Source organism: Leiobunum rupestre, chromosome 10, assembly GCF_980474605.1.
Source record: "Leiobunum rupestre chromosome 10, qqLeiRupe1.1.hap1, whole genome shotgun sequence".
Lineage (NCBI taxonomy): Eukaryota > Metazoa > Arthropoda > Arachnida > Opiliones > Sclerosomatidae > Leiobunum > Leiobunum rupestre.
Window position 1 is genome coordinate 33,584,824 of NC_143393.1, and position 21,449 is coordinate 33,606,272.

Genomic DNA, 21,449 nt, shown 5'->3' on the forward strand with positions numbered 1-21,449 from the left:
TTAATATATCTTCCATCCTCTTTATTATATGCTCCCTCCTCTTTATTATATGCTCCCTCCTCTTTATTATATCTTCCTTCCTCATTATTATATCTTCGCTCCTCATTATTATATCCTCCCTTCTCTTTATTATATCCTCCCTCCTCTTTATTATATGTTCCCTCCTCTTTATTATATCTACCCTCTTTATTATATCTTCCTTCCTCATTATTATATCTTCCCTCCTCTTTAAGCTGGTTTCACACTCGACGGAAAATTAGCAGCGTAAAGTTGAACGTTAGCGGTATATCGAATAGGGATCAATTTTCAGCTCGGCGTTTATTATCATCTTTTCGGCATATTTTCCGTCGAGTGTGAAACCAGCTTTATTATATCTTCCCTCCTCTTTATTATATCCTCCCTCCTCTTTATTATATCTACCCTCTTTATTATATCTTGTAGTTAAAGAGAAGATTAAAATGTATCGTCTTTTGATATTATATAGTAGACGTGTCTGACGTGAAAATGTATTCGTATGTAGAACAGAAGAGAACATTTCACGATTTCATGTTAGAAATCGTTTTTGTAAGTTCTACCCTGAAAATAAATATGAACTCAACTATCTTATTTAGTGGGCAAACATTGTCACCCTTCAAAACGATCCCGACTGTTGGTTTTTCCTCACGTTAATGTTTTTTTTTTTCATTTATAGCTCCTTTTACAATATTTTCATTGTCAATTCAGCGTGTCTTGAAATATGTAATTCACTGCTAACCAACCCTCTCTCTCAATAATTAATTTTTCTATAATTAGCGTCGTGGTAGGCTTATTAATTATATTTGGGATAAAAAAAAGAACAATAATTTTATTTCAAATAAATTAGTTTTCCAATAATTTCGCGACATTAGACACAATTTGAAATCCTAGCGGTTTAGTTGAACGCTCAACATTTCAGTCTTGCCCCCCAATTGCTAACTAGCTTTGATAACTCGTATCAAGAATGTATTGAGTTTAACAAATAATATGTCGGAGCATTCTTGCTCGAGTATTGAAAGTTTAACATTCGCGTTACGAATCTAGAAGTTTCGCCTTTACCAGAAGTTTAAAACAATGAAACTATATCAGTTGTAGTAATGTAATGTTAATAGTAACTTGTTAAAGAAATGTTTGGAAACTGGATAGCCACAGGATTGGAATACTTATTCTTAAAGGGAGATTTATTAAAAGAAATTATTTATAGTATTCGCGACCGAAAACTATCGCTACGCCCCCTTTGGTTCGCTAATAGTTTTTCCTCATCGTTATTCGTAAATTTGATTTAATAAATAATGATACTGACATTGTAATGTAATTTTCGCATCGTTTGCTTATATTTTGATAAGTTTATTTAGGAAAAAACGTTCTTATGACTTTTTAATTTGTCTCGGAGAAGCTAGCGCCGTTACGCCACCTAGACTCGTTTCGGTCGCGAATAGTGTATTTTTCTGATTAATAAATTTTGAGTGGTGTTCGCGACTCTTCGTGAGAAATTTTGGAATCGCGTGGTAAGATTATTTTCCAAAGTCTTTGAGTGAGGACATACACTGCAGATCCGTAACGCGAAATGCTTCGCCGAGGTGGGAAACCTCAGGTTCCCCCGATGTCGATGACTAGGACGATATTGTTTAAAAGCGAGTTCAACCACATTTTATTTTGTCTCAGAAATGGCAGTTTGTTTCCCGTAGTTTGGCTCAGCGGGACACTTGGGCTCACAAGAGCCTTTCCTTCTCTTCCGTCGGTCCGCGAGCCAATCCCGTCTCTTCGTCGATGACGTATCCTATCGCTCCGGAGCTTAGGCAGTTATCCTGCAATCCCAAGAGTGGCGGGCAAAAAATAAAACGGATTATTTATTGGAGTATCCATCTGGACCAAGATAAAATAGACCCTCGTTTCGAAATCACTGCCTCACGCGTAGTCAACTGCGTTTACCCACTTCCTGCCATCTAGGAGAAACACACACAAGGAGAACGCCACACGCTAACGCAGTGTTGTGTACAAATTTCATTGGACGAACGTTTACGCTGAACGTTTTACAGAAAGGGGAAAGACAATTTCCGAATTTTCCCCTTCCGACGGCAGCAGGGGATAAAGCATCCAATCAATGAAAAATGTACACAAGAAAATGCACGACTTTTGACGGGTTACGTTCTCCTTGTGTGGGGTGCTGTGTTTGTTGCTCCTAGCTGCCAGTGCCGCGTTATCCAGAAGGCTGACTAGGCTGGGGCCCACCAAAGCCGGGTTCACACTTACCCCTAAAATCGCTTCGTTTTAAAACCAGCGTGAGAAATCGGTTCGTGTTGATTCGGGAAGCAACTCGTCCAAGTCGGTTCGCTTAGAATCGCTTTCAAAACGACAAGACTGGGAAGTCAAATAGCTCGGATTTTCCAAAATAATTGGAATAAAATTCTAAATAATGTCAAATAATATTACTGTATGTATAGTAAACATGATTAACTGATTATTTTGGGATACATTTTAGTATTTTCAAAATTCTGGTCATAATTTGAAATGACGTTAAGCCTTGGCGATAAGCGAATCGGGGTGAAGCGATTTCGCAAGTGTGAACCAGGAATTATCGTCGGCGGTCAAAACTGGCGTTCAAATTGACCTAAACTCGGTTTTAAGCTCTAGTGTGACCGTGGCTCAAGAGCAGGGCCCAAGCAGGGGCCTATGCGTCACAAGGGGGAGGGGGATGTTCAGGGGTTAAGCGGCCCAAAGAAGCTCGAACCCTAGAGGGGCTGTCATGGGTTAATACGGTACTGCTTTTTGCCGGAACTGCGAAAAATCAAACTCCAAAGTTACCATGGTAACTTACTATAGATAGCGAACTACAGCAAGCGATGTAGGCCGAATTTCCGGAGTTCACGTGCCGGAAGTGGGTAATCGCTTCGTTACGGAACCGTCAATCGGAAAGCTCTCTGAATCTAGGGTGAATTCTATATTTTCTACGCTGCCAATTCTAAAGATCGACATTTAGAAATGTTCATTCTCAAGGTCAAAAACCGCTAATTTTTATATTTGCGAGGTAAATTATTTTTCCTATTTGGATACCCCTGATCTAGGTCATCGTACCAATGACACATGTCCATTCCCAGTTTCGATTCAGTTTTTAATGCGGGTGATTTCCTCGTCACTGCTCAAAATTTACCCAGGGTTGGCAAGTTTTAAACAAAAGGTTTAAAACAAGTGTTTAAAACACGTTTAAAACAATTATTTTAAACAAACACCAATTTGTTTTAAACGTTTTAAACTATCTGTTTTAAACATGTTTTTTATAAGGTAAATTTTCATTGTTTTTTGTAAGATTTTCGTTATTCAATATGAGGGAAAAGGTAGAAAAAACCATTCCAAGGCTCTAAGAAATGTAAATTGTATTTATAACGGGTAGTTTGATTTAAAGATTCTCTGAAAAGAGCGACTGAAAAGGCTCGATATGATTTCATAAATTTCCTACCAGTGCAAAAATCCTACGAGCGCATTGAATTTTGTCTTTTTGTTTAAATAGAATTTATATAGCTGCCAATATACATCTATTTGGGACACTACCTATGCACGAGATAAAAGTAGGGTTGCTGTTTAGTCGGATTGTGCCGGGTTTTAAGTAACAAGAAGCACGGCCGGTCTGGACAGATCGGGCTAAAACCGACTAGGCGGCACTCCAAGATAAAAATCAAGGGATTTCGGTCCCCTTTCTCGATTTTTTAGAAATTTTATGACGTGATGGAAGTTTTAAGATTATAGAGGTACCTAAAATCTTATTTTATGTAACATTGTTTATTTGTGATGATTTATGACTGCAGACGTGCACATTTCAATAAACCAAAACTAAAAACAATGGGTGGATATTTTCCCTTTTCTTAGTTCTATGCGACCAAAAATTCCAGGATGATAGCTATATTAAAAACCCTACTACGGGTTAGGTAGTATTTGCATGGGGCATCGAAAACCCTAAGGCCGTCAATGGTTGGTCAACAACGCTTAGCGAAATTCTTGGCTCGTTTAAATAAGCGTGTACTCATTGGTTCTTCTCCCTGTGAGTTTATTTATAATACCATAAGTGGCATAATTACCCTAAGTGTGCCAATAGGAGCCTTTCCCACAGAAAATCTTCAATTTGAGCTTGTTCTAAACAGACCAAAGAACCGTAGGACTCGCGAATTCCGTTCAAGTACTCTATATGGTATTTTTAATGCTCGCGCCGCAGACGCCGCTTCGCAAACACATTACGTAAATTTCGTCACTGGAAAAATGACGTCATTTACGTCAATTTCGTTAAACAAGGTATCATGGAAAAATTCATCTTATTGACACACTTAGGGTAATTATGCCACTTATGATAATACGTTTAATGATACGTAATATTACTTTAAATGAGTTTACTCGTGATTCATAAGTATAATGATTAGTTTAAAACGTGTTTTAAACATAGTTTTTTATTGTTTATTATGTGTTTTTTATTGTTCGCTTTAAAAACAGTTTAAAACAATGAATCTTGTTTAAAACAATAAAAAACATTGTTTTTGTTCTTTTTAAAAAAAACAAGGATTTTGCCAACCCTGAATTTACCTCGTGTAAAAAGTAAAAATTACACTGCCTACTTATTTTAACTAAATAATGAATCATAATAGTTTTATAACATATACAGGGTGTTTCAGAGGTTTATGCAAAATTTTGAAGGAGTTGTAGGGGGTGAGTTGAGAAGTATGCCTGATTTTCCCATTTTCCTACGATGAGTTAAATAAAAAGTGTGGCCTACTAGCCCCTGTAAGTAGGCTGCAACAAGCGCAAAACCACGCAGCGGGGAAAGGTTTGGGTTCTTGTGATAGGTAAATAAGGACTTTGTAAACAAATCGAGGTAACCAGTGTAAAAAAGTAAACTTGAACAGTATTTAAAAGTTCTTGCTGCTTGGTTTGACACTGGTTGCATCATACTTCCAGGGGCTATTAGGCCACACTTTGAAGCTCTCTGGCCACACTTTGAAGCTCTCTGGGGCTATTAGGCCACACTTTGAAGCTCTCTGGCGCTCTTTTAACTCATAGTAGCAAAATTTTTCTACGATGAGTTAAAAGAGCGCCAGAGAGCTTCAAAGTGTGGCCTAATAGCCCCTGGAAGTAGCAGGGACTTTAAATACTGTTAAAGTTTACTTTTTTTACGCTGGTTACCTCGATTTGTTTACAAAGTCCTTTTTTACCTATCACACGAACCCAAACCTTAATGTTCGCATTTCCCTGCTGCTTGGTTTCGCGCTTGTTGCAGCCTACTTACAGGGGCTAGTAGGCAGTGGCGTAAATAGGGCCCCCGCGCCCCCGCGTTGCGGGGGGGGGCGGAGTCCCAAGGGGCCCCTTTTTAGTTCATTTTATAACCTTGCTTTGGTTCTAATCTAGCACGGCAATTATAAATGATAATTGGAAAAATTGTTAGGTAGATTAAGATTTTGTTTTTAAATTACCAAACTTTCTGCCTGGCAGTTAACGGACGCAGCCTTTAATCGCAATGTCTCATAATTTTCGCGTATTTAGTCGACGCGTGTTAAGAGCTTTTATTTAGTAATATAACGGCAGGCCGGGAGTAGTGGCTCACTCCTGTAATCCCAGGCGTCCGGGAGGCAGAGTTTGTGGAAGGCCGTGTGAGGACGACCACTAATCCCCCAACGGGTGGTTGTCATACTTCCGCCACGGGTGTCCCAATCCTATCCCCAAGTATCCCCCCGTTGGCGTGGCCGTAACACATATCTCGCACCTGATTAATCAAAAGGACGAGCGGACTGTATTGTCACACCCGTCACAATGGCTCATAACGAGCTTCCAAAAAAAAAATATAACGGCAGAGTTCCGATCTACGCTGAATTAGGGAAATTCAGGCACAGTCTAGTTCGAGGGATCAAAGTAAGTGCAGCTCGTGAAAGGTCTTCACTTCTCGATTTAGAGTGTATGTCGAGACGCCGGGAGTAGTGGCTCACTCCTGTAATCCCAGGCGTCCGGGAGGCAGAGTTTGTGGATGGCCGTGTGAGGACGACCACCAATCCCCCAACGGGTGGTCGGAATACTTCCGCCACGGGTGTCCCCATCCCTGTCCCCACGTATCCCCCTGTTGGCGTGGCCGTTACACATATCTCGCCCTGATTAATCAGTTATTGTGCGCTGGTGTCTAAGGCCTTGGGTCGACACCGATGTGTGGATGTCAAAAAAAAAACAAAAAAAAACAAGAGTGTATGTCGAGACTCAACTTTGTATGAAACCGTAAGTTAATTTTTTATCTAATAAAATTAAAATATACTTAAGCTTGTGACTGGGTGTTAGTAATAAACATGCCAATGTCTTCTAATCTCTACGGTAGTCAATATTAACATGATTGGTCACAGTCACTAAATTATTTTGAAAGATTGCATTTTTTCGTCTTTCTGTAGCGATACTCAAACAAAACCCATCTGAGGCTTATTGAGCAATTCTTTTTGTCCTAATAATAAATAAATCATGCTTACGCTCTTCGAAATTCTATTAACTAAATTCCTACTTTTTTTGATTGGATGTTAGAGTATCTTATTTTGTTCAAATTAAACCGCCGTTTTTGATGAAAGGAAAAATAATAAAATGCTAGGCAACTTGGGTTACGCGACGGGTAAAAATAAGAGCAATTTTAGTGTTAAACTGTACTAAAATACGTAGGTTAAAAGTATCATCAATAACGTTAAGGGCGCAGAAATGACCAGACTAGGACCCAGTTTTGGCAACACTGCATTTTTCACAAAACGTAATATTGTACCTGAAGTTAAGTAGATGGCGAAGGTGCCCCATTTTCAACGAGCGCTCGCAAAGCAGAGAAGCTCGCACAGGGCGCATAAAAAGCTAGTTATGCTACTGGGACGGTTCACTCAACCCCGTTTCGAATAGTTTCTAAATGGTTCGAAACTTTTTCTACCTCGTAGTGTAACCGTAGCTTCAATTTACTGATACTGTATTAAATAAACATACTTACTTCGACGTTAATTAAATTTTTTTCGCTTGAAAACATCAAAGTTTATTTAATTCGTTTTTTTTCCCGCAAAGTAAGTAAATTGATAAGTATAAGTTGTTACGTGTTTAGAATTGTTGGTGTGATAAGTAAAATAGAAATGGAATTTATTTGGCGATTTAAGTATCGTGAATATTTCCCAGAGTGTGGCTAAAATCGCCTACTTTACAAAATTATTTAATTTTAATTAAAGGGCTAAATGAAAAATGTGCTTCCTAGAAAACCCTGGCCTACTTCATATTTATAAAATGAAACCAACTACCAGCTCCCCTGGCTATTTTGTTCATAGTGCACCTATTATATTCCCTCTCTTACTGTGCCATATGACAATTCATCATTTTTGCCTTCACATAGGCAGTGTGTCCTGCCCTGAGTAGCTACGGGACATCCATTTCGGAGCGGTTTTTAGCTATTCGGGAAGGTTGGCAGAAATAATATCTTTGAAAGTGCTAAATCCCCAAAACTCATCTTAAATACGCCATTGATTATTAATAGTAAACAATAGCCTCTCAAAAAGAGTCACATAAGGGGCCCCCAAAAAGACTTTCGCGGGGGGGCCTCGAGGAACTTAGTTACGCCACTGCTAGTAGGCCACACTTTGAAGCTCTTTTAACCCATTGTAGGAAAATGGGGGAAATACAGGCATAATTCTCAACTCAGTCCCTACAACTCCTTAAAACTTTTGCACAATCTTTTCAAACACCCTGTATATATTATTATGAAGTTAAAACCAGTAGGCAGTGTATTTTTTCTTTTTACGCACTATTTTGCTCCGAAGGTACATGTTAAAACCGAAAAACTTTAGTTATTATATATTTATGATAATAGAAAGAACATATTTAAGTCCCGAAGAACCTTGAACGGTAACGGTGGCTGATTCTGGTAGGCTGTTACACTTTTCAGAATATCCATTCCCAAAAATCCACACGCAGATCTATCTAGAGATTGCAAATCTAGGGTGTTTTTGTCATTTAATGGCTCAGGCCCAAATCCCTGATCGCACTTAGTAAACCTTTTTTAAAATAATATTTTCCATAGAATTTATTATCTATGCGTTATTATTTCTACTTAGAATGACTATTAGAAAATTATTAAGACTACTTGCGCATAATTAATAAATAAAACTTTTTTATAAAACCTACGGTATTTATTGCGCACAATAATTTAATTTTTAAAATCGGGGACCGACTGTAGTTTCGTATTATTTCATCAGGTATTGTAACCCTGATGATGGCCTAAAGAAGCCGAAACTATAGTCAGTAAAATAAATGTGGTTGGGATTTTTAAAAGTCACTGCCACTTTAAAACTGCGCAGTAGAGACCGATTTTTCACTGACATCGCGTAACAAAATAACTAAATCGTGATACCTCGTGGAGCACGTGGCGCCATCTAAGTAAACTGACCGTTATACTTCGGAAATAAAAGCTTGATTAAATGGTCGTTTAACTGTACATTTATTTATTTTTTGGTAATCTTTGATTTTTTACAGAATAGCCCTTCAGGGCATATATATCGTAAATATGCCAGATTTTGTTTCCATGGTAACGTTTTCAATAGTACAACAAATATAAGATAATTAATTTACAGTTCACTACCGTAACCAAAAGATCCTTCTACTGTCGTTGCACGCGGATTCTCATTTTCAGTTTCAAAATTATTAGATAAATGAAACATTTTGTATGATATTTATTTCAATTAATTGAAATTTAAAATTAATACTTTCAGACAGATTTTTGATTAGATTATTTAAATAAAATAGTGAAATAAAAATTTCATTTCGTGATATGTTAGGCATAGTCACTTCCGGTAATGTGATGACGTAAACATAATAGTTTTTTTTATAAAATAACCTTGGCCACCTTGTTGAAATGTTGCCTCCCCGCTTCAGCTGTGGATCCGTTTTCTCTCCCACTAAAGAGCTTATGAACTCATTCTTAGGCATTGGCTGAACTATTCCAGGGCAACATTTCAACAAGTTGGGCAAGCGAAAAGGCATTTTATAAAATCAACAATTAACCAAATTTTTATCACTCAATCGTCAAGATAGCTTTAACTGCCCCGGAAAATACAGTTTCTACTCTATATTTTATTTTTAAAGTTAGGTTGAAGGGGAACGGCCAAGCTTTTCCAAATATCGCCTTATTTCCGTATCAAAAGATTAACAAGACGTTCAATAGACTAACGCGTACCTTTTTTGTCTTGAAAAAATAGCTTTTAGCCCAAAAAGTTGAAACGAAAAATAACGCTAAGTGTTTGGGTTTGAATTTTCGCCGCCATCTTAGGGGCTGCCGCCAGCGCCTCTAACCCCTTATGAGCGATTTGCGAACTAGCCTAACTTTTGAAATCGCTCAATTTAGGCTTAGGTCTCTTATAACTGGAACGCGCCGCGCGTGCAAATTAAAAAAAAAACTAAAATCTTTCGCATCTACAGCAGCGCGAGCTTTTTTTTATCAATTTTAATCGAGCCGGGAGTGTCTCACCGGTTTCTCACTAGGTGTCGCGGCGGACGCGCGCTTTTCGATTTCCGAAAGTTTTTAATTGGCTATAGGGCTGTCTAACTGGTTCAAGCTTGACCGTTCCCCTTTAATATTTGGTTAAGCTTACCCAGTATTGCTTTGGCGGTATGTTGTAGGGAGCTAAATACGTTCTTAATAAAACAAAACGGCGAGGCGGTTTGAGAAAGGATAGTCCCCCTTCGGTGACAGTCTAATCTATTGGATTAAGGTTTCACGGTTTTCAGAGTTTAAGACTTACGAACTAGCAGGGTTGTTCAAAATGCATTTTGAGTTAGAAAAAGTATTTTACATTTGGCATTTGGAGTTTCTAGGAAACTATTTTGCATTTTACAGTTGGCATATGGTGGGTTCGATATGTGGAAAAACATTTTCAAAATGCTTTTTCAAAATGTTTTTACTCTGGTACCATCATCGCAGCTCTTGTAAAGAAAGTTCGTCTGCTATTTACTCCCAAGTAATCATAGATGCGAGAAAGGTTTTGAAATCTCTACGTAATTATTATTAATTACTAATTATTAATAATTCATCAGTAATAATTTAAAACTTAACTTTTAATAATTAGTTACCACATCTAGTGGTAAAAGTAAACAGAGTGCATTTGTAAAAACATTTTAAACTTAACTCTTTTCTAATTTGGTTTCGGCCACCAAACCGTTTGTAACCAGTTAAAACCACTAATAAAAAATGCTCAAATTGATCGATTTTAAAATTACGGTTTTGCGCGTGACAGTATTTACCTTTACTTTGTGAGGTATAGAGGGCTTTTATACCCTAACATGGTGGCGTATTAAAATGAATTTTAAGATTACCCAATTTCTTATATCTAGTCCTCATTACGTCGTGAGACGACGTAGCAGATGACAAAAAGTGAAGGTTAAGTTTTATTTTCGTTTTGGAATAAAAAACGCAGAATATTATATTCTGCATTTTTTATTTGAAATAAATAGTATTTAAAATTTTCATTATTTCTAATTCATTTCTCAATATTTTTTAATAGAAAAAAGTGGCTTTAACCATGGAACTTTTCGGATTAAACTAGACTGGCTGGTTCTTGGCAACCCTGCCTGGCGTAGACTATAGGAATAAGCACTGAGTACTGGGTGTAAACATGGATTAAAGGGTGTAAATCACCTTACGCGTATATGTAATGATAATTCGTTTTAAAAAAACCAAAACCACGACCATTATTGCGTAAGTAAAGGGACACTTGATTTCCACGAGACCCACCTGAGAGTCATCCGAATCGTCGTCCGAGTCCTGCATGTCCTCCGAATCTTCGTCCGACCAGTGTTCGTACTCTTCCTTGTGCTGCTCGAGGGCGGCCAGCGTCTGGAAGACGGATTCGCAGGCGGAACAGCCGTAGTGACGTCGTTTCTGTTGGTGGGCCACCAGCAAGTGCGTCGACAGGAAGGCCCGGTCGCAAACGTTGCAAGTCAGCGCTTCGTCGTCTGCAACAAACGAACGAGAGCCCGATCAGTGTCCGGCGAAACTAGACTTCCCTATCATGTCCCACCGTCCGGATCGGTTTCGGTCTCTGACGTTTCGCTGCTGGTGATGTCGTTGATGTCGGTGGCGATGACGACGTCCTGGTGGAGAGTCAGTCCGCTTTCGTTGTTGTTCCTGGCGTTGATGGCGCATTCGTCCAGCATGATTTCCGTTTGAAGTTTCTTGTACTTGCGACGAGCGCACCGACGACCTCCTTCTTATCCGGGATTATCAGAATGTACCGCGGAGAAAGCGGAAGATAAACACTTAGAAATACTTGTTTTTCTTACATACTCATACGCTTAAATTTGCCATGATCTATCCGAGAATGGATTTAATTCTACTGTCGGGAGATTGACTGCGTTGAGGCGATTTTTTAAAGTCGCTCCCAATCGCCCTCATTCTCTTTCCAACTTAAAAAGTCGAATCAGCCCGGTATCTCATTGGTTCCCTAAAACTGACGTCTTCCTCAGACCAGTATCTCATTGGTTCCCTAAAACTGACGTAATTGAAGCGCCCGCCTGTGACGTTTTTCCTGCCCCCTCTGCTGGGGAGGGCGGAATTAGACCATGATGCCCTCGGATCATCTCAACACAAGTCATTCTTCCGACAGCATCAAACAATACCAAGAATGCATGCAGGTACAGCGAATATGGAACCATAGCATTTGTTTTTAATAATCAGCAAGGCTAATACCCTTAGGCCCCAGTCATCTGGCTTTAATTCAGGTGACCGGGTTAGATTACGTAGGAGGGTGGTGTCAAGCCCATAACGCCACTCGAGCCACCAGTTCCCTACACTCACTATTACCGTTTAACCTCTACAATTTTTTATGAAAAGTGGAGTGGAATCTGAAGAACTAGCAGGCCCGTAGGCAGGGGGGGGGGGGGCAGTACTGGGATTCCTGGCGTTCCTCGAACTAAATCTAAAAAGACGGCACTGAATACTACTCGCCCCTGCTAAATTACGGTTCGCCCGGTCTACATCTATAGCCTGGCTACGGCCCTGGAGGGGAGAGAAGTTGCAAACTCAACGCAAGCAGCTACGACTTTTCACTCAGTACTGGGATCGAACCCGGTTCCTTTTGCTGCGAGGCGAAAGTGCTAAACACTGCGCCACCCCACCTCTGATACAACCCCACCTCTCATACTACCCCAACTTTAGTACCACCACCTCTGATACTACCTACCTCTGATACTGCCCCACCTCTCATACTACCTCAACTTTAGTACCACCCCACCTCTTATAATTCCCTTCTCTCTTACTACCCCACCTCTCATACTACCCCAACTTTAGTATCACCCCACCTCTGATACAACCCCACCTCTCATACTACCCCAACTTTAGTACCACCACCTCTGATACTACCTACCTCTGATACTGCCCCACCTCTCATACTACCTCAACTTTAGTACCACCCCACCTCTTATAATTCCCTTCTCTCTTACTACCCCACCTCTCATACTACCCCAACTTTAGTACCACCACCTCTGATACTACCTACCTCTGATACTGCCCCACCTCTCATACTACCTCAACTTTAGTACCACCCCACCTCTTATAATTCCCTTCTCTCTTACTACCCCACCTCTCATACTACCCCAACTTTAGTATCACCCCACCTCTGATACAACCCCACCTCTCATACTACCCCAACTTTAGTACCACCACCTCTGATACTACCTACCTCTGATACTGCCCCACCTCTCATACTACCTCAACTTTAGTACCACCCCACCTCTTATAATTCCCTTCTCTCTTACTACCCCACCTCTCATACTACCCCAACTTTAGTATCACCCCACCTCTGATACAACCCCACCTCTCATACTACCCCAACTTTAGTACCACCACCTCTGATACTACCTACCTCTGATACTGCCCCACCTCTCATACTACCTCAACTTTAGTACCACCCCACCTCTTATAATTCCCTTCTCTCTTACTACCCCACCTCTCATACTACCCCAACTTTAGTACCACCACCTCTGATACTACCTACCTCTGATACTGCCCCACCTCTCATACTACCTCAACTTTAGTACCACCCCACCTCTTATAATTCCCTTCTCTCTTACTACCCCACCTCTCATACTACCCCAACTTTAGTATCACCCCACCTCTGATACTACCCCACCTCTCATACTACCCCAACTTTAGTACTACCACCTCTGATACTATCTACCTCTGATACTGCCCCAACTTTAGTACAAAGCGAAAGGCTTCGCGAAAAATCAAAACAAGGGTGGGGTTTACGATTTCTGCAAATTTGGTTAGAGCCTAGACTACGCTCAGAAGCAACCTTAGAAAGGGAAAATTCTAATGAAATTCAGTTTCTCTTTTGAAAATGAGGCAATGATTGTGATTACCTGCGAACGTCAACAAGCGCTTCTTGCTGGATGAAAGGGGCACCGACTTGGCGTCGAATTCCTTTTTGGTCTTAATCCGTTTCCAGAGAGCCCCGCGCGTAACCCCCAACAAAATTCGTTGCAAACGTTCTAAAGGCCAGAACATCACCCGAAAGCGAAACGATCTTTTCTATTAAGCGGCCGGGCTTCGACGCGTCATACGAAATACACGCGTGAAACGTACGACTCAATAGTTTCCGAACAGACGCGGTGAATCGGCAATCGGGGTGTGGTAGCGACTGGAAATATCACTCCCACGTTTTCGACGCGGATTTGATCGGACGCGAAAACGTAAAACACACACCCACGACGAAGTGGCGTTTGCGTTTGAAAGCCCGGACGGATGAACGACAGAAAAGCGGCTCGCTTAATTAATTCGGAAGCGGAGGAGACGCGAAAGCGCGACTGTCCCGCGGAGAAGCAAGCTAAAGTGACTCGCAACGAGAGGAAGGAAGATTGCCGGGAAGAAGCGAGAGAGTATACAACCGTGACGCGTAAGGGTCCCGCGTTATAACGATCGGGCCACTCCGGCGCTCGTAAAAAGAGCAACCTCCCGCGAAAGGAATAATATTCAGGGTGGTTGCTGGCTAAATTAACGCCGCCTGCCAACTGGCTGTAGTCCATTAGCGGGTCTAAATAGGCTTTTAATCACGAATGACTAGGTCATTTAAATTCAATTTAAATCAATTTAATCGATTGCCTTAAGCCACGGACCAATTTCGATTTAAGTTTGTCTCGGTTTAATCGGTCAAACTGGGTTTTAAAGTATAGCTTGATAGTCGCTTCAGCCCCTCGGCGAAAGAATCGTTTGACAAATGCGCCGTGTAAAAGGCCTAATAAACAACTAAATGGGTCAAACAGCGTAATATCTATAGAGTGTGGTTATTCCGAGCGATTTCCGGAAGCATTAATTGGGGGAAAACGTACTTTTATATTTTCCGCTTAGTGCGCCATCTATGAAACTATTTTTCTTCCTTTTATAAGATTGAATCAGGCATTGTAACTTCTGTCAACAATTACAATGCCCTTGAAAACAACGTGAATGTCGCTTTCAATAGAGGGCCTTACCAGAATAGAAAGCTAGCTGCTTTGGTGGTGAAATTCGACCACATACTATTTATAAAACTTTCAACGAACTCCAAAAAGTTCAACCGTACTAAATATGCCAAAAAATATCAAAAAGTATTTTCGTATCATAAATTTTTCAAACTTACTAAATACGATTAAATAAATCCAAAACGTATTTTCGTACTAAAAATTTGAAAACGTATTAAAAAGTACAACTCTTACGACCTGTGGAAATTTTGGGAGTATCTGTATCGCTAAGGATAAGGGGGGGGGGGTGATCTCTTTGTTTCGGGTACAACGTCGTCTGCGTAAAACGCGAAGGGTAATTAAAATCAGGGCCACGGGGGGATCGATGAAGCGTTGACGGGCGAACATTTCATTGTTAATTAGCGACGACATTAAGCGGCTGATGCATGCGGGCGGAAAGAGCTACCAAAACATTTTTGGAAATTGATCCGAGGATGGCTAACGTTCACGCAACTTAGGAACGAACGTCGACAGGGTGTTTGCGGTCAAATGGAACAAAATTTCTTCTTCGTTGTAGTTATTGCGTCAATAAATCTATTGGGAAAAGCTTTTAACGGAGGAGCAACATAATCACTGGTTTTAGGTACGTGGATGACTTGGAACTACATAAATTTCGACCCGACTTTTTCAATGATTCTACGTTCCTTAAAGGGAGTATGACCACTCTGGTTTGGTAGGGTGCGCTAAGAATAAACCGATTAGCTTCCACAAGCCTTCCTAGCGAGGGGCGGCAAGGAGGTTCCGGAAATTTTTCCGAATTTTATTTTTCTGGAAAATTAACAACACTTATGGGAACACTATAAGTACGGTAGTTTTTTTTTTTTTGGTAGTTTGAGGTCATTTTGAGGATATTTTGAGGATTTTTTTGAATATTTTGTGGATATTTAGAGGTAATTTTTGGGATATTTTGACGTCGTTTTAGGCGAGGGGCAGGTCACTTCCATTTCGGGTGCGTTTTAATCATAGTAAAATAATTAAATCAGGGTAATCGTGATTAAATCAGGGTAATAAAGATTAAAAAATCTAATCAAGATTAGAAAATCTAATCAAGATTAGAAAATCTAATCAAGATTAGAAAATCTAATCAAGATTAGAAAATCTAATCAAGATTAGAAAACCTAATCAAGATTAGAAAATCTAATCACGATTTTAAAAGAGATTTAATCATTCTAATCATGATCTAATCTTTTTAATTATATTTAATCATTTTAATCACGATTTAATCAATACAGGGTGACCAGGGAAAAGCTTTGAAAATTTTATAGGAAAAATAGGAATTTTAGGGTCGAATTATAGGAAAATACAGGAAACTAAATAGGCGAATTATAGGAAAATATAGGACACTAAATAGGCTAAATATAAAATAGGCGAATTATAGGAAACTAAATAGGCTAAATATAAAATAGGCGAATTATAGGAAACTAAATAGGCTAAATATAAAATAGGCGAATTATAGGAAACTAAATAGGCTAAGAAAAATATGGGAAAAATAATAAGGTAATTATTGCATATCGGTATACTTTGACTCGAACCACCTAGAATATTGATAATGTTTTGTACACTGCTTTCTTGCATTATTGGATCACTTAGCGGATTTACAAAGCTCGTATATTTCAAGATTTTTTTGAAAATGGCAGTATTTACACTAGAAATTATAGAAAAATATAGGAAAATAGTTAAGAATAAAGGAATTTATAGGAAGGCATTAAAAATATAGGAAATATAGGAAGTCTGGTCACCCTGTCAATATGATCGGTCGAATCGAGAATTTATCATTAAAATCAAAACTAAAGTACGATTTAATCATACTAATCACGATATCATTTTTTTAATCAGGATTTAATCATTTTAAACAGATTTAATCATTTTAATCAGATTTAATCAACTTAATCGTGATTAAATTGAATTTAATCAAAGTAATCACGATTAAATCGAATTTAATCTTTTGAGGGGTGCGTCGTTAATCAAGTAAGTGACCTGCCCCTCGGTTTTAGGACACTTTCTGGGCTATTATTTGGATATTTATAGGATATTTTTCGAATATTTTGAGGTCATTTATAGGATATTTTTTGAATATTTTGAGGTTATTTTTAGGATATTTTAGGGTAATTATTAGGATATTTTAGGGTCATATTGAGGTAATTTTTAGGATATTTTAGGGTAATTATTAGGATATTTTAGGGTAATTATTAGGATATTTTAGGGTCATTATAAGGATATTTTAGGGTCATTTCGAGGTCATGATTAGGATATTTTAGGGTCATTTCGAGGTCATGATTAGGATATTTTAAGGTCATTTTGAGATCATTATGATATTTCCAAGCGATTGAGGTCACACATTAGCTACAGCCTGTATCAGCCTACTTGTAGCGGCGTCTATGAGTTTAAGTTCTATCACGATAGACTCGTGTCAACAGTCCAATCCCAGAATCACCTGGTACGCGTTTCCAGTTAGGACGGTTATGGCAGTTGGGTGAGCGTACACGCCAATGAGTTGCGCGGGACCAACGGGTTTAATATGGATCAGGGGGGCATTCTATCGATCGGAACCACCTCGACCGTCCGGGCACGGGGCGGGGGAACCGTTTGAAAGAGATACGGCAAGGATATGTATGTCGGCCCCCATTCCACGCGGGGCTATATCATCGCGCTCCAAAGGACACGCGAGCAAAAAACTAAAAGAAAACATATATATTGCCAGCAAAAATCGATATGTGGGCACGCTCAATAAGACCTTCCCCCTTTCGCCGCTGGCTATCTCTCGGCGCTATCTACGTTTCTCTTTTTCTGTGTGCCAACTAAATCACTCGCAATCGGTAAACTTCGCTCTCTCTTAAGATGGCCAATTCGGTAATGGAAAAGCTACTTTTATTAGATTGGGATTTTTTGTTGGAAACGACTGTTTGAAATAAACTGCTTTTAGTGCTGAGGCTGCGTTTATACGTTTCTAATGTTTAAAGTTTAATGATAGACCCGGTTCGTAGCCGAACTAAATTATCAAATCGTATATTAAAATCGATTACGGATTTTAAAATTTAAACTTGATTATTTTTTGGTCTTAAAGGGAATATAACTTGCAAAGCAATCGTTATGGAGGAAGACCCCTTCCATTTTTCAAATTACCCTGTACAGTGGCGCAAAATTTTTTTAAAGCCACAGGCAAGAGCGGCCGGAGCTGCAAACGTTGATGTTCCACCGAGGGTCAGGTCACTTCCTTGATTAACGACTCACCCCTCGAAAGATTAAATCCGATTTAATCGTGATTATTTTGATTACATTCAATTTAATCACGATTATGTTGATTTAATCACGTTTAAAATGTTTAAATCTGATTTAATCATGATTAAATCCAGATTGAAACGATTAAATCGTGATTAGTATGATTAAATCGCGATTAGAAATTAGAAAGAGAATCAGAATGATTATATTGGTGATTGGAATGATTATAATTGTGCGTGATTAGAACGAGCGGATTAGAATAATTTAATAAGAAAAAAGTAGTTCCCATTACAATATTACCTTAATTACTAAGCTGTGATAACTCGTGTTAGAAAATTGTGATAACTCATGTTAAAAAGTTGTGATAACTCGTGTTAAAAAATTGTGATAACTCGTGTTAAAAAATTGTGATTTTTTCGGATGTTTTAAATAAAATGTGATAAGTTTTTTATTCAACCATTTCAATCAAACTCAATTGTGATATAACCATCAATATTAAAAATTAATACTAAATTATCGTACTTTAGTTTTGATTTTAATTATAAAATCTCGATTCAACCGATTATATTGATTAAATCGTGATTAAAATGATTAAATCTTGATTAGCATGATTAAATCTTGTTTAAATCGTGATTAGATTGATTAAATCGTGATTAGATTGATTAAATCGTTATTAGATTGATTAAATCGTGAATAGATTTTCTAATCTTGATTACCCGGATTTAATCATTTTACTATGACCCCAGTAGCACATAGGCGCCGAAATACAGTTGGTTAAGAGTCCATGTGTCGGGTAAGAGTCCAAAGTTTGTAGACGGTAAATATTACAATTGGCCGACTGTTTAAATAACTGTCGGTGGTATACTTGTTTCGGTCCTGATTACCGAAATGTTGGAAATCTGAACATAATTAAAAAATTTAAAAAAAATAAATTTTGATATAAATATCTTAACGTTGGAATTCAACGGAAGCCCGAGCGTAAAAGATGTCTGCTGAATAGCGACCGCCATGCAATAATTGGTGAAGAATTTCACTATAAATTACAATGGACTGCTCACATATAGGGCACTCTGAATGTATATTAGATTTCTGAGTTCAGCCAGAGTTCCGGCACGGTACTGATGAGCCCCAAAAAGGCCGAAAGCGGTCTACTGTTGGAATCTCTGGCTAAAATTTTGAATTTTGATTATATTGCACTGTTTAAATTCTGGATGTATTAATATAAAACGTTTTTGTAAGTTCATACCAGAATGATACGTCTAGAGACATCTTAATATTCCAAAGAGTTCGTGTTGGGTATGACTCCGTAACGGGGTCGGGTATGAATCCGAAACGGGGTCGGATGGGTATCCGAAACTGGGTCGGGTATGAATGCGAAACGGGGTCGGGTATGAAAATACCTACCCATTGTTAGTCGGAAAGTAATTTCTTTGCCGTAAAAATAGTTTCCCCGACACTAATTCGGGCGGACATAGTACCAGTCAAAAGAGTAGTTTCCCGACTGTATTTTGGCTACGAAATAGTCGCCGTCAGACAGTCGGCCCAACCGAAAATCGGCGCCGTCGGGCAGGCGACAATTGCTACTGGGGGATTAAGACGCACCCAAAATGGAAGTGACCTGCCCCTCGTGTTCTACACCAAATGACTGAGGTTATATTTCCTTTAAAGGGAGTATGGTGGATAAACGAATTTCCATTTCTGCCACCAGGTTAATAAAGAAGCTATGTGTGATTAGCTGTATATTTACTCTACTGGTAATAAATTTTTCCAAAATAGAATAATAATAATCAGCTAGGCTAGGCACCACCCTAGGCCCAAGTAGAGATCGGCGTAACAAATAAATTAGCTGCCAAAATTTCAATTAATCATAAAATTTGCGGTTAACCGTTTATCCATGGATAGAAACGATTTAATATGGGGAAAAGGCAAAAATAACTGATTATATGTTGGATAATTTTTGTTTATGGATATTATCCAAATAAACGGTTAATTTTTATCCAAACGCCGACCTCTAGGCCTAAGTCATCTGACGAAGCTATTTATATACTTTTGGTAACAAATATTACCGAAATGGGCTACGTACGTTTCATAAAATAGTTTTGACTAATTTCTAGCGAATATTTTTTAGATATAATACACTATAATTAATGAAAATTTTAATTTAAAATTGGAAAAACTATTTTAAGCTCTAGAGAGAGATTTGGTTTTTTAAGTGTAAATAAAAACGTTTTACTGGAAATAAAACTAAAAAGGGTAAACGCCCTTATGGCAAAAAAGGTTTTTTTAATACTTGAATAATATTGGTTGTAACTCACCGAAATACAAGATAGCAGAGGCGATCTGCAGAGTTCCCAGAAAGAGGCAATGTATTATGTTTATGGTAGTATCTAAATCTAACATCGTTCAGAGTCTGCCCAATCAGCAAATAAATTCGATGTTTCGTCTGTTATTCGTTGTTCGTCCATGCTAGACTCAATTCATTCGCTTTCTGCAATCATCAAATATACAAACTATCATAGCCCGGACTAAATTCAATCGATTTCTCCTTGTCTCGTAATAAATTAAATATTTTTTATGTTCAAGATTATCATACTTTTATTTAAATCAATATTAATATTAATTTTAATTACATATTTAAAGCCAGAAGAATATGTAACATAATTACTCATAAGTATCCCTCTTTATAACATTTCTAAAGAATTTTTTTTAATGAGACCTTGTTTCACACGAAATATTCAATAAGTGGACCCAAAAATTAAAAATTCTTATAATACACTTGATGGCGAGGCGCAAAATAAACTGTAGATTTTCATTTGTCATTTGTCAAAGCAAGAAACGAGTTTCCCATCTATAAATTTATGACGCATTTTCGTCCCAGAGTTGTAAGTAACGTTATTTACATCATATACTCATATCCCGTGAACAAGGTTTCAGTAAAGAAAATGCTATTCTGCCATACTTAGGAGTGATTATGTTACACATGTTGTTAGTGAATTTCGTATTTTGCAAAATAGCTATGGATATACGTAATTAAGTATAGCTAAAATCTATAATTTCAAGGAGAAAAATTCAACAACTGGTTCGCTAACTAATACCTTAAATACCTGTACGAAAATTGCAAACGGGCTAAACGGTAAAATATTCGACAAAATAAATACGTACCAGTATGTTAATGAAACATTTAGAAGGTGGTTGAATGATCTCGCAAATTGAAAGGCGGTGTGGCGAGCGGCCGGTGAAGAGAGATCCCACGACAAAGGCCTCCTTTCATGCAAGGATGAAAAGCGCAAAGGCTTAACTAAGAGCTCTCGTACAAGTGGGAAACTTGTAATTTTCTGGGATTGCTAATATTACCGTTTCTAATATGTGCCGTACCTACCAATATGTATACACACACAATATAACCCGATTTAGCCCTCAAGGTCGGACGCGAAAGTTTCGCGTTATTAGCGTGTTAAAACCAAAGTTGGGAGGGTTGAAAGGGGGGAAGTCTTAAAGTGTGCTTAACGGATAACGTTGACCGGGTTGCCATGGAAACGGATTCTGCGCCTTCGCCGTTTCCCGCCTTTTGCCGATAATATTTCCTATTCGGAACAGCCGGAGCGGATGCGACGCTTCCTCCCCTCCCTCCGGATACCTTCCTGACTCTTTTTAGTTTCGAGATCCGCCGCTAGATGGGAGCCGTGACCCGAGAG

The 21,449-nt window shown here is 38.7% G+C and overlaps 1 protein-coding gene across 4 annotated transcripts; it reads right to left on the reverse strand.

Annotated features, from left to right (window-relative positions):
- Positions 1-870: 870 nt before the first annotated feature.
- Positions 871-21,244, reverse strand: LOC149925457 (uncharacterized). Of its 4 annotated transcripts, none has more exons than XM_090160267.1 (5): positions 20,917-21,244; positions 20,070-20,242; positions 11,061-11,246; positions 10,775-10,995; positions 871-1,823 (listed from the first exon to the last, which is right to left on the reverse strand). In XM_090160267.1, exons 2-5 carry the CDS (start codon positions 20,152-20,154, stop codon positions 1,728-1,730), a joined length of 588 nt encoding a protein of 195 aa, XP_090016393.1. In that variant the 5' UTR covers positions 20,155-20,242; positions 20,917-21,244; the 3' UTR covers positions 871-1,727. The 4 variants fall into 4 exon arrangements, with proteins under 4 accessions (XP_090016393.1, XP_090016392.1, XP_090016391.1 ...); XM_090160266.1 differs by having other exon boundaries at positions 11,061-11,249; positions 20,917-21,243; XM_090160265.1 differs by lacking the exons at positions 20,070-20,242; positions 20,917-21,244 and adding an exon at positions 13,402-13,823.
- Positions 21,245-21,449: the final 205 nt, after the last annotated feature.

Excerpts from the sequence above, each read along its gene's own strand:
- LOC149925457 (XM_090160264.1), bottom strand. The coding sequence starts at position 13,546 with ATGTTCTGGCCTTTAGAACGTTTGCAACGAATTTTGTTGGGGGTTACG. Across the intron at positions 10,996-11,060 it reads GACCGAAACCGATCCGGACG|ACGACGAAGCGCTGACTTGC; the intron begins GTGGGACATGAT and ends CGTTTGTTGCAG. Across the intron at positions 1,824-10,774 it reads ACGATTCGGATGACTCTCAG|GATAACTGCCTAAGCTCCGG; the intron begins GTGGGTCTCGTG and ends TTGGGATTGCAG.